This window comes from Muntiacus reevesi, chromosome 3 (genome assembly GCF_963930625.1).
Source record: "Muntiacus reevesi chromosome 3, mMunRee1.1, whole genome shotgun sequence".
Taxonomy (NCBI): Eukaryota; Metazoa; Chordata; class Mammalia; order Artiodactyla; family Cervidae; genus Muntiacus; species Muntiacus reevesi.
Window position 1 is genome coordinate 60,258,986 of NC_089251.1, and position 14,866 is coordinate 60,273,851.

A 14,866-nucleotide genomic window follows, 5' to 3' on the forward strand; every position below is an offset into this window, starting at 1 on the left:
TTGAGGCAGATGCTACTGCTTGCTAATGTTTAATCAGATATTCCGTGTAAGGCAAACTGAGTATGAGCTTTGCTTTTGTATTAAGCAGATAGTGAATCCCATTATCTGCCAGAGACTGAGGTAAATGACCAACTGGTTGTCAGTCCGAAAAATAAGACATCTGGTACTTTTAAGTTACTCCCAAATAATATCAGTCAATCAACAATACCTATTTATCAAAGCAAGTTTATTATATTACTTATTCCAGACAGATAATGAGGCTCGTGTGTACAACTAAGAAATTAAGACAATCCAAATAAAAGGCAGGAAAAATTAATATGAATTACACAAACAGCTAACTAGAAAGGAGCAGCAGCTGCATTCATTTTACATTAACACTGTGAAGTGATGTAGCACCATTTACCTCAAATATATCCTAAGTACTTTTTAAGGTAATTTACTTGGGTCCTTGCTAAAAATGCAGCAATACATTAAAAAATTAAAGCAAGCCTGATGATAATCTTATGTTCAACTAACTTCAAATATAAAATTCCAGAAAAAAATAGGAAATCTGGGAAGGCTCTGACCTTGTACAATTCTTTTAAAAAATCCTAAGGAAATAGTTACCATTTTTTAGACTGGCTTTCTTCTATTGCTTGCACTATATTCATCACTATTATCATGACTTAAATTCCAAGCTTTGGAAGGTTTAATAGGTAGTTACTTACGCACTCGTATAATTTTATTAAAAAAATTTTTTTACACTAAAGTTCTATTTATTGGTCTGTTCAGTCTGAACCACAAACATGGAGGAATAAGAAATTTAAGGCTACCAAATCAAAGGATTAGAATCTTTATTATTTTTTTAGGATCTTTAATTATTAATTCTGCTTTTTACCATTTCTAATGATTATTCTAAGCTATTCTACTCTGATCATTCCTACGTTGAAATTTGTTGGTTTGATCCTGCTAATGAAGTTAACATGAAGACATTTATAAATCCAGTCATAAGCCTTTTTCTAAATACTGACAAAGTTTCATCTGAGATACATAAAGAAACTTGAAAAGAGAAATTCAGTATTCCAGAGTCTTTCATTAGCCCACTTTACTAGTTAAGAGCCACAGTACATTTTCAGAAATATACCACAGAAAGATCTCAAGAAAATTCCAAAGTTTGGGATTATTCAATCCTGTAAAGCTGTGGTCCCTAATTTTTTTTTTTCTTAGTGTCATGAACCATTTTGAGAACTGATGAAAGTATGAACTTCCCCTAAGAAATATGCATATGAACAAAAACTTCTTATATATATTTGCAAGGGATTCCCTACAGTCCATAATCTTGCAAGTTGGGAGTTCCTATTTTGAAGTGGTGGACACCATGGAAAATAAGTTTAGCCCATTTTGACACTGTTCGTCTTCACCTCTCTGTGCCTATATAGGACAGTAAACATTTTAATGTTACCAAATTGCTGTCTTAAGACAAAAACTCGTATTGTAAACACAGTCTTGTAAAATCCTCTTCGCCTAATTTTACAAGGTTTTAAGCCATGTATCCTGTCTCTCAAATTAGTTAAATCCCTAAGGTTTAAACTAGCAGATAATCGTTTCTTTGATATATATTATTCTTTAGAGCCAGTCATTGAAAAGTAAGATTAAAATTTAATACTGTCATGAAAATGAATGTGTTGTCTACATACAGGTTATTTGACTTTATAAAATATATTTCTAGTTATACTTGAAATAAAACACATCTTAGAATCAAACACATTCATCTAGTGCCTCTGAACATAGCACATAATCACAGACCATTCCTTCTCCCTCTTACTTGGAACCCCATCTCCTACCACAGTAACAAAATGTACAGCTGACCCTTGCACAATGCAGGAGACAGAAGTGCTGAACCCCTCATCCCAGTTGAAAACACTTGTACTGCTAACTCTGTCTCAAAAACTTACCAATTGATAAATGACTCACCCAAGGGCAGGAAGCTGAAACAATTTGGATAGAATCAGGACTCAAACCCTAGTTCTTTTGATTCTACATATTGTGATCTCCCCTACTTAAAGATCTGTAAGATAAAAATACAAGTACTATATTTACTGAAAAAATATGTATAGGTGACATAGGACCTGTGTAGTTCAAATCTGTGTTGTTCAAGGGTCAACTGTACTGACTGTTCTACCTACTGTTTGGGATAGAAAACACTTCATTTCTGACCAAACCCACCATCTCAGAAGCATCTCATCAATTCCCCGAACCAGTCAGCAAACAGGTTGAAGAATGCTGTCTCTGAGGAGTTAAACACTTGGCTATGTCTTTAACCCCATGTCGAATGTACAATTAAAACAAGAGATATGACTATACTATAGTACAAAGGTTAGGCCTGTTGCTTTCTTATTAAAGAGAAACTCCACTAGTTACTCCAAAGAATTGGTTTACATAGTAGGTGAAACTTGGATGTATGTATAAAGAATTCTTAAAGCCCTTAAAGAAGTTTTTAATGTTTTGAGTCACATAACAATTATTCAGTCCTTTCATAATCATGCACTTCTGCTCAAATAGAATATTTATAAAACAAAGCTCAAAATACCTGAATAAAGGAAAAGGGTCAGCTAAAAAAACAGCTTTGCCAAGGAAGCTACCATTTGGTCATGGGACTTCATTCTTGTCTTTTCCTATGTAAAAAGTAAAAAAGGAACAACCATTGTTTTCTCCTTGCTATTCTTTAACATTCACAAAGGAAAACTTCAGAGGTAAACACCAGAATTTCCATTTCAGAGATATAGGCAGGGGTCAGGAACAGGAGGGGAGAAGGATACTGCTCTGACAATTAGAATTCAAGTTATTTCAGCTCAATGGTAAAGGGCTTGCAAGAAAAAATGGACTATGACTCCAATGGCTAAATGGCATCCCGTGTGTCCTGTAAACTACACAACTAAGGGCTTCTCCCTGCACTATTCAAATATACCATTTTGTTTTTCCTACTAGACCTGCTAAATGGTGAGTGCAAGATGAAGAAGGTAATATATACCAGGATTCCTGGCTGTGTAATCTATACACTTTCATTTTAATTCAAGCATAATCCATATTTAAAAAATTAGACTAAAGAGAGACAGTAAAGGTTTTAAAGTTTTCTCTTTGAAAAGATGGTATCTTACAGTACATACAAAAATACTCTGAAAATACATACGACTTCATTTACAAAACACTGAATCAACATATTACAAGAATTACATGGTTATGGATTTCAATAAATGGAGCATGCATTCATGAAACTTAAAAAATATTAAGAAAAGGACTGAAAAAAGCAGTGTAAAAAAAGACAACTCATATTTAAATAAAAATTACAAAGGTCCTGAGCCAATTAATGGTTGGTAACAATGTCTTCAAAAATGCCTTTAGGTCTCAATAAAATCCACTGCTTATTTCTGCATGCCTAGTCCGTGAAGAAACTGAAGTTGTGGGGGTACATAATGGTCAGGAATTATCATGCCAAGTTAAATTGTACACGTCAAAAATACAAGTTTGCCATACTTAAAAGTATCTTTATTGGTGATGCCGGATTGAGTTGCTCCTCAGTAAAAAATACCAGTCAACTAACAAGAATGGCATGAGATAGGTTATGTAACAATTTCACCGTTCATATACTGACTTTCAGTATTCTGGTTATATTTTGATTCTTAATAAAGATGCATTTCAAAGGCCTCCACAGGAGGCAAAATATAGAGAATTTATGGTGCCCAACTCTTATGTAATCACTGGACTAATCCTCCCTGGTAACTATGCAACATTTGGACAGAAAGGCACAAAAAAATAAAATTTAAATATTTCATGTGCCAATCTGAGAAAAAATAATTTAAATCAACAGAACAGACAAAAGTACATCTACACAAATGAGGAAAGCAGAAAAGATACCTCACATTCATTTATCTCAGGTTTCACAAAGTGGCTTCAATGCTAAAGTAAATGTGTTAACATTTGGAAAATTACAAGGCTTTTTTTTGTTTTTTGTTTTTTTTCCAATTTTTTCAGTTCTATACAATGATTACAACATAAGACTTTAAAAAAAGGGTGGGGGGAGGGGTCGTGGATATTTCAGGACTTGTTTTATGAGTGTCCAAAGAGCCAAGAACTGGTTCCCATAACAGAGAAACAAGCATCGAAAGTTAAGGCAGTAAAACCTCCAACGCAAAGTCATAATATTGCAGATGACAATTTGATAGCAGGTGATCCTCAGAGAAGTGTATGTAGCAATCAATGAGAGAATGCTACAGCATCTGCAGGTCAAAGTGTGAGAGTTCAAAAAACACTTCAAGGTCGTTAGGCGGATGACTGTAACTTTCACCTTATGTGTGACAGCTCACTCTATTTTTAAGAGTGGATACATCTATGCCACTAAATGATTGCATATTCACTTTAGTAAGGAGGCACTGCTTTTACCGATTTAGGGTCAGCCGAATGGAATTTTTGATGACACGGATGTTATTTGCTGGAACTGGAGATGATGAATCTGGTAGTTCTTTGCTGGGCAGTCTCTGTTAGAAAGAAATAGAAACAAAGAAGGAAAAACAAATACATATTATAAAGGTCCAGTGAGTAAAATAGTAACAAAAGTCTGAGTTTTTTTGCCAAGAGCTCTAAGCTCCTATACACTCAAGTATGCGCTGAATACTTTCTCCCAATGTTCATAGGTACTTCTTGTTTGGAGGACTTAAAAACAGGTGAAAAGCAAAGGGACAGGGAAAGGGCAGAAGTGGAAGGGCTGTATGAATAAAAAAGAGGGGTGTGTAAAATCAATCGACACTTCTACACTGAGAAATGCACAAAGAACAAAGTCCTCCTCAGAGTCAGGCAATGGTAAAGAGAAACAGGAAGACTATGGTCACTAAACACGAAATTCTCAGGGTAAAAGGTGAGAAATGAGTGTGTGATACAGAGGGAAACTTGATATCGAGTTATAGCTCTCAATTAGTTTCTGTACAACATTCATGGAGAATAACCCAACTTGTAAGACAATTAAGTTTTTAGGAAAACTGACTTTGCAGTCAGGGTAGGTAACTTTAGTGATGGTACAATTCAGCAACATCTCTATGAAGGCTTTTGAAGACACCTAAAGATTATTACATAATGAAGGCAAGTCTATGAAATTGAGAAACAAAGATAGAAACCTAAAATACAGACAGTTGTGTGATGGAAATAGTATGTTAGCTTCAAGTCATTAAGAGAAGACTGCAAGAAGTAATTCTCCTTTCATGTTACCTTGGCTAAACAATTATATCATATAGGCATCCATTAAAAAAACACGAAAAACTTCAGACATGCATAAAAGAACAGAAAGGACGATGAAGATGCCACAATGAAAACTCAGACATTAAAATTTTGCCATAGTTGTTTGTGTTATATCCCCTGCCCTTTATACTTGAAATCTTTTAAAGTAAAACTCAGACATTTCATTTCACACTTTAATATCCACCTCACACTTTTTCTTCCATTACCATACATAATTATACACCTCTATTTTTTGTAACTCGCTCTTATGTTAAACTGTACAAATTTACAACACAAAGTATGAGGTTATTTTCTAATTTGCTTCAGAATTGCCAATACATGCTGGGGAATCTGGCAGGGTGACAGTTGACTACAATGAGAAACACGAGCACCTACATTATTAACTAAAATGTTAACCCCTTGAAAATATTTAAATTAAGATTTAGGGGCTCTTTAGCTCATGTTTCAAAGATATTTACTCTATACACCAGTATATTTGGTTCCTCCAAAATATTAGTAAGTGTGGTCCCCAACTATCAAGCTTGATTTTCATCAGTAAGCAATGGGGTACAACAAAAGACTATCCGGTGTTGGTAGGAATTACTGTGCTGAGCACTAAACTGCTTCTTTAAAAATAAAAACAAAAGTTGAACATACCTTGAATAAATAATGAAATTTTGAACAACCCCCTCCTTTCTAGACTTTTGAGATACATACATTTAGGCTCATATACTCTGCTATTTCCATCCCCAACTTGCAACTACACTGCTGATATGGAGGACACGGACAAAATCTTATTAGCCCTTTCCTTCCCCTAGTGCTATAGACTCTTCTTAATGAGCTTTTTGTACCTGTAGATTACCTATGAACTCGTACCTGTGTATTTTACTTACAAATTAGACTATCTGTTACCTTTTTGCGTGATGTATCAATAGTTGGAATAGGCATACATTCTCCTCCAATGGCATCCTAAAAACAGAATTACATACAAGTGAAAACTTTCCTATATGCAAATATTTATTTCTACATGATATAAGTCATAACTAAAAGTTAAGAGATAAATCTGATCTACTTTTGAATATAGTACTTTTCCTGATACATGGCTCTTTATTTTTAAGCACACTGTTAATATACTTACCCCTGATTTTCTTTTTCTGTCTTCAGCAGCATGTGATTCCTTAAATGTTGATTCAAGTCGAATAAACTAAAATATAAACATTAAAATGAGGTGCTATTATTACCTATTAAATAGGTACTATTTATTTATAGGTGCTATTTATTACCTATAAAACCATATAAGTCTACATAAAATGAGAAACTAATTAGTGACCAGGCTAATGTCAAAACTATTACAAACAGGTTTGGTGAGCAAAGAGAATTTAAATCAGATTGAATTTAACTGACACCCTTAATTTCTATAGTTTGATCTACTGAGATGATAATAGAATACTTATACCACCACCTACTGGAGGCAGAGGAGATCACCATTATAACTCAATAAATATTTAGTTACCAATAATGACTTTTATGTAAGCAAAGGAGAAACTCAGACTAATCATTCAAATTTTTAGACACATTATTGATTTGAATTGAGAATGAACAATTAGTATTATCCTATTAGGGTTTAGGGAAATATTCTTTTTAAATGGTCAAATTCTAATGGAATACTAAGGTAACTATGAAGAACTGTGAGCTTCTTTAGCACTATTTTAAGTTTACTTTGAAAAAAAAAATCGACTATAGAATAACCACTGACTCTGTAATCATACCTTTTCTATGTCTTTCAACCTCTTAGAGGACCCATCTACAGATGGGGAGTGGGGTCTTTTAGGCGTAACATTCTTAGTTACATTTGACATCCCATTTAGATGTGGCTGCCCCTGGACAGGGTTGTGAGGTGTGACCCTAGGAATGACATTTCGTCCTACTACCGTAGGAATGGTACACACAGCTGGGGGTGATACAGCTTTTAATGCAGAGTCGACTTCTGAAAAGGAAAAAAGAAAGGTTTTAGTAATTAAATACAGATGTAATAGACTCATAACTAAGAAAAGTATAGATACCTACTTGCACCAATGACAGGAATAGATAGCCCTTGAGCTGGCGGGACACTCAGTGGCTTTTCCACAATTACAGCAGCAGGCTCAGCGTTATTCCTATAAAAAGTGTTAAATTATCATTATTAAATTATTTAAATAGTATGTATTTAAAACCTTAACTAAATGTTTAAATTACTTCTTTCAAGTACTCCTACTTTAACATTTCACCAAAGGAAGAAAAAACAGTGGGGAAAGGAAGAGGACCCAGTAAGAATTAACAGGAAAAATTAAAGAGAAAACCTGGACATTTCTGTTTACTTACCTATTAATATTCCCATATATTCATAAACCTAGACCACATCCCACAGGATTACCACAAACTGTCAAGTAATTCTAAATAGGAAACTGACTAGTAACTCACAAAATAATTTTTTTTAACAGTTAAAAGATATTTAGCAAAAGTACAGTAGTTTACATTATTCTCAAATACACTGAAAACTGAAAGGAAAATTTTGAAATGCAGACCTCTCTGTCTCCCCTGAAGGAGGAATATCAGGCTTGGAAGGCTTGTTTGCAGACACGGGGGAATTAAAAGGTGTTTCATTATCAGTGTCTCTGGAGCTGTCCAAACAATTGCTATCCAGAGACGATCTTTTGGATTGAGGTCCACTTGAACTTCGAGTGACATCAGACAGACTTTGCTGAAACAGGGGAAAAGCTTTTAGGATTTCAAAAAGTATATGCGAAAAATGGTTTCAATTCTGAAGTACATATAAAACAAGATATTTTGTGATTAATGAAGGTTAAGATTTTAGTCCTAGATTGAATTGCCTGTACTTTTCCAAACCTTCTTAATAGGTTTGGGTGCTGTAAAAATGCAGATTTGGGCCTAGGATCATGTGTCTGGGTTCAGACTGGAGAGGTGAGTACAAACTCACCTTTTTCTTCTTCTGAAGAATTTCTGCGGGAAGGTAGTGATGAAGTTGTTTTTTTTTAACATGAGTTGCTTCAATTTTCATTCCTTCCTTTAGCATGTTTATATTGTTTGCCTGTCTGTACACTGTAACAAAAGTCAGTATGTTTAAATGGGAAACTTCTTTCTAAAGAAAGGATGCTATTTTCTTTTTCTTTTCAATATCTCCACATCACTACACAAAAACATATTCTTCTTACAGAACAAATACTTCCAAAACACTTTCACATCACAATCCTTTTCAAGTACTGACTAATTTCCTCATGTCCAACTTCTAAGACTTTCCCATAATCAAATTTCACTAACAAAATTAATGTATGGAAAACAGTTTTCCTAAATCTGTTTTTCTGCTATTTTCCCTAAGGGCAATCTCTTCTTATAACTACCAGCCCAAATCTGAGCTAATCCTAATACCATATATACAAGATGCAATTCAAGCTCTCCTCCTCCATGAAGCTTCTTTTACTATACGAGTCATAGACTGTTAGACATGAGAAGCCATCTAGAAGTACATCCTTATCATGCAGGTAGGTAAACAAGACTCAACAGCCTTGCATGCCCTGCCAGTACTGAAATACACATAGCCCCAGATTCCCACTCTAGTGCTTCTCACTCCTTGTAAGAAAGTCAGTTTTATTAACTACTATATAAATTATTTAGTGTGTGTTAACTGTGAATACTCATGATAAGCTAACTGGGGAGAGGGGTGGGAGGTTTCTTCTGCACAGTATCTACTGGGAAATGTAAATTATATAATCTCTTGGGGCCTCAATATCTCTACATGGAGAACATTTTATAAACCTGTAATAAACAGAGCTTCCCAACCCCTTCCTTTTGGAAAAAATGAGTCCAAATTAGAATTGAAAATTTTATATCTATGTTTTCATTCCACATTGCTTATAAAAGAACCCTCAGGAGTGCATGTTCAATGTGCAGACTTCTGGCTCCACTCCCAGAGCCTATGATTCAGTAGTTGTAAGGTGATGCAGAGAAACCTGCATTTTCATGATAAATATGAGTGCTAGTTCAAAAGAAAAACTCAGATGAGCTAACCAAGAATATTAATAGTATAAATGTAGTTTTCACATTATTAAGACAACCCCACATTTATAACAAATATATTAAGATATTCCACAGAGATGGTCTTAGAAGATGTGAAAGATTCTTTTCACTGATTCTGAAACATATTCAGCAAGCCTGTATTGACAGATATTTATTTCATGTAAAATAAAAGTCAAAAAACAAGTAATCTTTATGATTTTGGTTATAAACACTGGCTGCACAAACTAAAAATCACCTATAGAGCTTCTTTAGTCTTCTTTTTGTTTTAAAAGTTAATATATTCACATGGTACAAAACTCAAAGGATTCATATGTACACAAGTGAAGTGGCCTCTGTAAGACACACCCAGTTAGTTCCTTGACCTAAAAGCACTTCTGCCAGTTTCTTTTATTAAAAAACTAAGGCTATGGTTTTTCCAGTGGTCATGTATGGATGTGAGAGTTGGACTGTGAAGAAAGCTGAGCGCCAAAAAATTGATGCTTTTGAACTGTGGTGTTGGAGAAGACTCTTGAGAGTCCCTTGGACTGCCAGGAGATCCAACCAGTCCATCCTAAAGGAGATCAGTCCTGGGTGTTCATTGGAAGGACTGATGCTGAAGCTGAAACTCCAGTACTTTGGCCACCTCATGTGAACAGTTGACTCGTTGGAAAAGACCCTGATGCTGGGAGTGGTTGGGGGCAGGAGGAGAAGAGGATGAGATGGCTGGATGGCACCCCCGACTTGATGGGCATGAGTCTGAGTAAACTCCAGGAGTTGGTGATGGACAGGGAGGCCTGGCGTGCTGTGATTCATGGGGTTGCAAAGAGTCAGACTCGACTAAGCAAATGAACTGAACTGAACTGATATATCCTTCCAGAGATAGTCTATGATTTTTAACCAAAAATGCATGCATTTCTTTACTGATTTACATAAACGATACTATACTATACCTACTGGTCTGCACCTCCCTCCTCCCTCAAGATCTTGTAAGTTGTTTCATCATGCCTTTACTTTTTTAAGGGCAGCGTATAGTTTCATAATATAGATGTTTCGTGTTCATTTAACCAATTGTGGAACTTTATAAAAATACAGCCAGCCTAGACAGAGGATACTGCACTACAGCCAAGGCTGAGTGCCACAGCTCTATGATGACAAAGTCTTACCTGTATCAGTAAACGACTGTATATCGTATGTCAAGTCTATATTAACACTTTCTGCATTTTCTACTCTCCGAAAAATTATTCCAAGGAACCACATTGATACATAATTGTTGCTATAAAATAAAATGTAAGAATTTCCATTAATTTTTAATAATTTTACAGATGTTATTTGGTAATTAAAACTTGGTCTCTATGGAAGCACAAATACAAATTTCAATGGTTTGGCCAAATTCTTAAAAAACACTGTTAAGTTATCCTGTGTTATTATGAAGCAGATTAAATGCTTTGAAAATGACTAACTAAATATGTATTTAAGGATGCTCCAAACATTGGCTGTGATGGACCTTTTTGCTGAGATCTGCGGGCTACCAATATAGCATGTACTTGGTTGTTTTTTTTTTGGCCTCGTCATGTGGCTTGTGAGATTTCAGTTCCCCGACCAGGGATTGAACCTGGGCCCTGAGCAGTGAGAGTCAGAGTCCTAACCACTGAGCCACCACGGAATTCCCAACATGTACTTAGTTTTAATGCATGATCATTTATGCTCAAGTATACGATTTATCATTCTCCATCCTCCAGCAATAACTGCTACGTAACATGGCAATATTATAACTGATCTTAAATATACATGTCAGGTAACATTATTTAAGAAATAAAATATTAAAAAATAATTAACTTACTCTTTATGATGTTCCTTATTTCCTGGGAATGATTGGGGATTTACATGGGCAAGAGTAATAAATTCATTCCGTTCCAAATTTCCCACAAGTACACGTATTTTAGATTCTACTAACCCAACCCTAAAATAAAAACACAGACAAGAATTTTCAATGTTAAATGTGGAAGCTATATCCAAGTAAACCAAACAGCATATAAGCTACGATGATTTTGTTGTTCAGTCGCTAAGTCGTGTCTGACTCTGTGACTCCATGGACTGCAGCACACGAGGCTTCCCTGTCCTTCACTGTCTACCAGAGTTTGAGCAAACTCATGTCCATTGAGTCAGTATGCCATCTAATCACCTTATCCTCTGCTGTCCCCTTTTCCTCCTGCTTTCAATCTTTCCCAGCATCTGGGTCTTTTCCAATGAGTCGGCTCTTTGCATCAGGTGGCCAAAGTATTGGAGTTTCAGCTTCAGTCCTTCCAGCAAATATTCAGGACTGATTTCCTTTAGGATTGACTGCTTGGATCTCCCTGCTATCCAAGGGATTCTCAAGAGTCATCTCCAGCACCACAGTTTTGAAAGCATCAATTCTTTGGTGCTCAGCCTTCTTTATGGTCCAACTCTCACATCCGTACACGGCCACTGGAGAAACCACAGCCTTGACTATGCAGACTTTTGTCAGCAAAGTGACGTTTCTGCTTTTTAATATGCTAAGTTTGTCATAGTTTTTCTTCTAAGGAGCAAGAGTCTTTTAATCATGACTGCAGTCACCATCTGCAGTGATTCTGGAGCCCAAGAAAATATAGTCTTATCACTGTACTGTTTCCACTGTTTCCCCATCTATTTGCCACGAAGTGATAGGACCGGATGCCATGATCTTCATTTTCTGAATGGTGAGTTTTCGGCCAGCTTTTTCACTCTTCTCTTTCACTTTCATCAAGAGGCTCTTTAGTTTCTCTTCGTTTTCTGCCATTAGGGTGGTATCATCTGCATAGCTGAGGTTGTTGATATTTCTCACAGCAATCTTGATTCCGGCTTGTGATTCATCCAGGCAAGCACTTACGATGTATTCTGCATATAAATTAAATCAGCAGGATGACAATATACAGCCTTGACGTACTCTCTTTCCCAATTTTGAACCAGTCTGTTGTTCCATGTCCAGTACTAACTGTTCCTTCCTGACCTGCACACAGGTTTCTCAGGAGGCAGGTAAGGTGGTCTGGCATTCCCACCTCTTTCAGAATTTTCCAGTATGTGTGATCCACACAACAGTCAAAGGCTTCATTGTGGTCAATGAAGCCGAAGTAGATGTTCTTGTGGATTTCCCTTGCTTTTTCCATGACCCAAATGATTTGGCAATTGGATCACTGGTTTCTCTGCATTTTCTAAATCTAGCTTTATGAGTTCATTAAAAAAATTCAGGCCAATGTATTAAGAGACCCTGTTAGGATACCATTCAAGTAAATGAAAAGTTACTTAGTGAATTGTTTCCTCTCCTTTCTTTTTCAAGAAGGACCCATCTGTTTAATGCACTCTTGATTTAAAATACTGCCTTTTAGGGCCATAAAATAGTCGTAACTGGAGCATGTGTGTATATATATGTGTCTCTATACACATTATGGTTATATACTAGGTATCAGAATCATTCAAATGCCTCACAATTTTGCTTAAATCTGACTCTGAGAAGTGACAAAAAGCAAAAGTCTGTGCATATATCCTTATCTCATGTCAGTTTCAATTCTGAAACATTAATTTGATGGCATTTCTGAAACACTGATACTCCATGGTCAAGTACAACTGTCACTATAATATTTAATAATTGAAAAGTAAGAAAGTGTTTTAGAAATGATAAAGCATCATATAAATATGTTATCATTACATAGTAGGCAGAGAACTTGAAATGCCTTACCACTCTAGATGATTTTCTTCTGTTGATGCACTGGCAGTCAATACTATATAATGTCTGTGAAGAATTTTCAGCAACAGTCAGGGGGGAAAAAGCCAGAAATTATTGTTAGAGTCTGACTTTCCATCATTACTTTTTCTTTCTCCCTCCCAATGAACAAAAAAGCTAACACAGGCACACATTTATGAAAATTGAAACATGCTCTGATTTTCACAAAATTAATTCTAGACCCTCTAATTAAAAACAATTCACTAAAACCAAAACCCCACAAGTACTGGGTTGATACTACTAGAGTACAGACTTTCTTATCACCTAGGGTTTCGGCTAACCTATTCTCTACCTCACTTGAACTATTCAAGTGACAAATGTCACCTATAATATTAACTTTGTAAGTTTAATAATCCTCTTCCTTACACACACACACACACACACACACAATGCAAAATTTCAAATACCTATACTTTTGGAAAAAATTTGGTGGCTCAAGTAGTTTGGACCAATCTGATTTCCCCTGAAGAATTTCATCTGTGACTGCAAGACCTAAAGACAGAAAGAAACACAGATTCTGAAAACTCAGCATCACAGCTCCTGTATTATCCTTCCCTCAAAGCTCAAACTCCACCAAATCCCTAAGTTAAAAAAAAGAAAAGTATAAATTTATTATGTTCTTTCTTAGAACACAAAAGTCAATTTCAACCAGACTGGAGTGGCTTCATTTTTGGCCTTTTAATATTATCACATACTTTGCAAAACCAATTACTGAAAAAATACACATTTGAAAAAATTTTTAGAAATAATAGGCATAACTGCAATAGAATAAAATTGTTGTCAACCAAAACTTGTGGGAATATGTATAGGGCAACAGGGCTAACAGGTTTACCTTGTTTAAATTCTTCTACCATTACTGTTCGAGTTGATGTGGACACATTATACGTAGAATTCTGTTGTGGGTAGGCAGGGGTGATTATGGGCATGAGATGATACCTATCTGATGGATTTACCTGTGAAATTAGAAGCAGAATAACTGATCTATTCTCCTATTTCAGTTGTCCTCACTTCATTTCCCCAAAAGTCTGAAGAATATGAAATATATTTTAATACTACATTTCCTCAATTCTAAGAAGAACATTTCCCCTCCCCAACTACATTTATTTCTGAAGTCAGATGTGTATGGTAGTCAAACTTAAAAAAAACTCTGCAAAATTTTATTTTTCCCTTGAAAAGCTTTTAAATTGATGGTACACTTTATAAACAATGGTCTTTTAGAACCAAGGAAATATAATAGTAAGTGCAAAGAGGATTATCTGGTCCAAAGGTCCTCTATCCTCTTTCCTCTTTCCACACCTTCCCTTTGGTTACTCAGGAATCAGTACTCTAAAAGCAAATTAAAATGCAAGGTGAGAGATCTGCTATCATGGGACCACGAATCTGCTTTAAACTGCACAGCAAATTACATGTTTTATATATGTCGATATTTTATTATTAATAACTAATTACTTGTAAGACAGCTTTAAACAATAGATTATGACATCCTGGTTGATACAACCACTCATCAAATCTTATACGGGTGATTTTTAATGCCCTAACATTTGGATCAGCACTGGAGACACAAATCATCTGCACCAAAAAACACCGTAGAGGGAGGGAAAGGACTATATAGTTACACAGAAGGAAGATGAACAGGAACAAGGGGAATTATCCTTAACTAGATTTCACTTTACAGAAGTATCTTTTTCCTAGAAAGCTTTAATAAGTTACATACCCGAGGATCCCAAACTGGCAAATTCAAATTGCTTTCTTCTGGCTGCTTTAGCAGCACAGGATTTGGCCATTCCC

General features: G+C 35.6%; 1 protein-coding gene across 3 annotated transcripts in view; it reads right to left on the reverse strand.

The window, feature by feature from the left end:
- Positions 1 to 215: 215 nt before the first annotated feature.
- PAPOLG (poly(A) polymerase gamma) overlaps positions 216 to 14,866 on the reverse strand; it is a 32,242-nt gene continuing 17,591 nt past the window's right edge. For 2 of the 3 annotated variants that reach the window (XM_065929232.1, XM_065929230.1), the window contains exons 10-23: positions 14,793 to 14,865; positions 13,911 to 14,031; positions 13,486 to 13,570; positions 13,034 to 13,087; positions 11,141 to 11,260; positions 10,464 to 10,573; positions 8,225 to 8,346; positions 7,812 to 7,987; positions 7,315 to 7,403; positions 7,017 to 7,234; positions 6,386 to 6,451; positions 6,160 to 6,216; positions 4,420 to 4,514; positions 216 to 2,654 (exon numbers count right to left, since the gene is read on the reverse strand). In XM_065929232.1, the coding sequence (XP_065785304.1) occupies positions 2,639 to 2,654; positions 4,420 to 4,514; positions 6,160 to 6,216; positions 6,386 to 6,451; positions 7,017 to 7,234; positions 7,315 to 7,403; positions 7,812 to 7,987; positions 8,225 to 8,346; positions 10,464 to 10,573; positions 11,141 to 11,260; positions 13,034 to 13,087; positions 13,486 to 13,570; positions 13,911 to 14,031; positions 14,793 to 14,865 (1,402 nt within the window). In that variant the 3' untranslated portion in view covers positions 216 to 2,638. Of the gene's footprint in view, positions 4,515 to 6,159; positions 6,217 to 6,385; positions 6,452 to 7,016; positions 7,235 to 7,314; positions 7,404 to 7,811; positions 7,988 to 8,224; positions 8,347 to 10,463; positions 10,574 to 11,140; positions 11,261 to 13,033; positions 13,088 to 13,485; positions 13,571 to 13,910; positions 14,032 to 14,792; position 14,866 lie in introns of all 3 variants that reach the window. The other variant, XM_065929231.1, reaches the window with a different exon arrangement.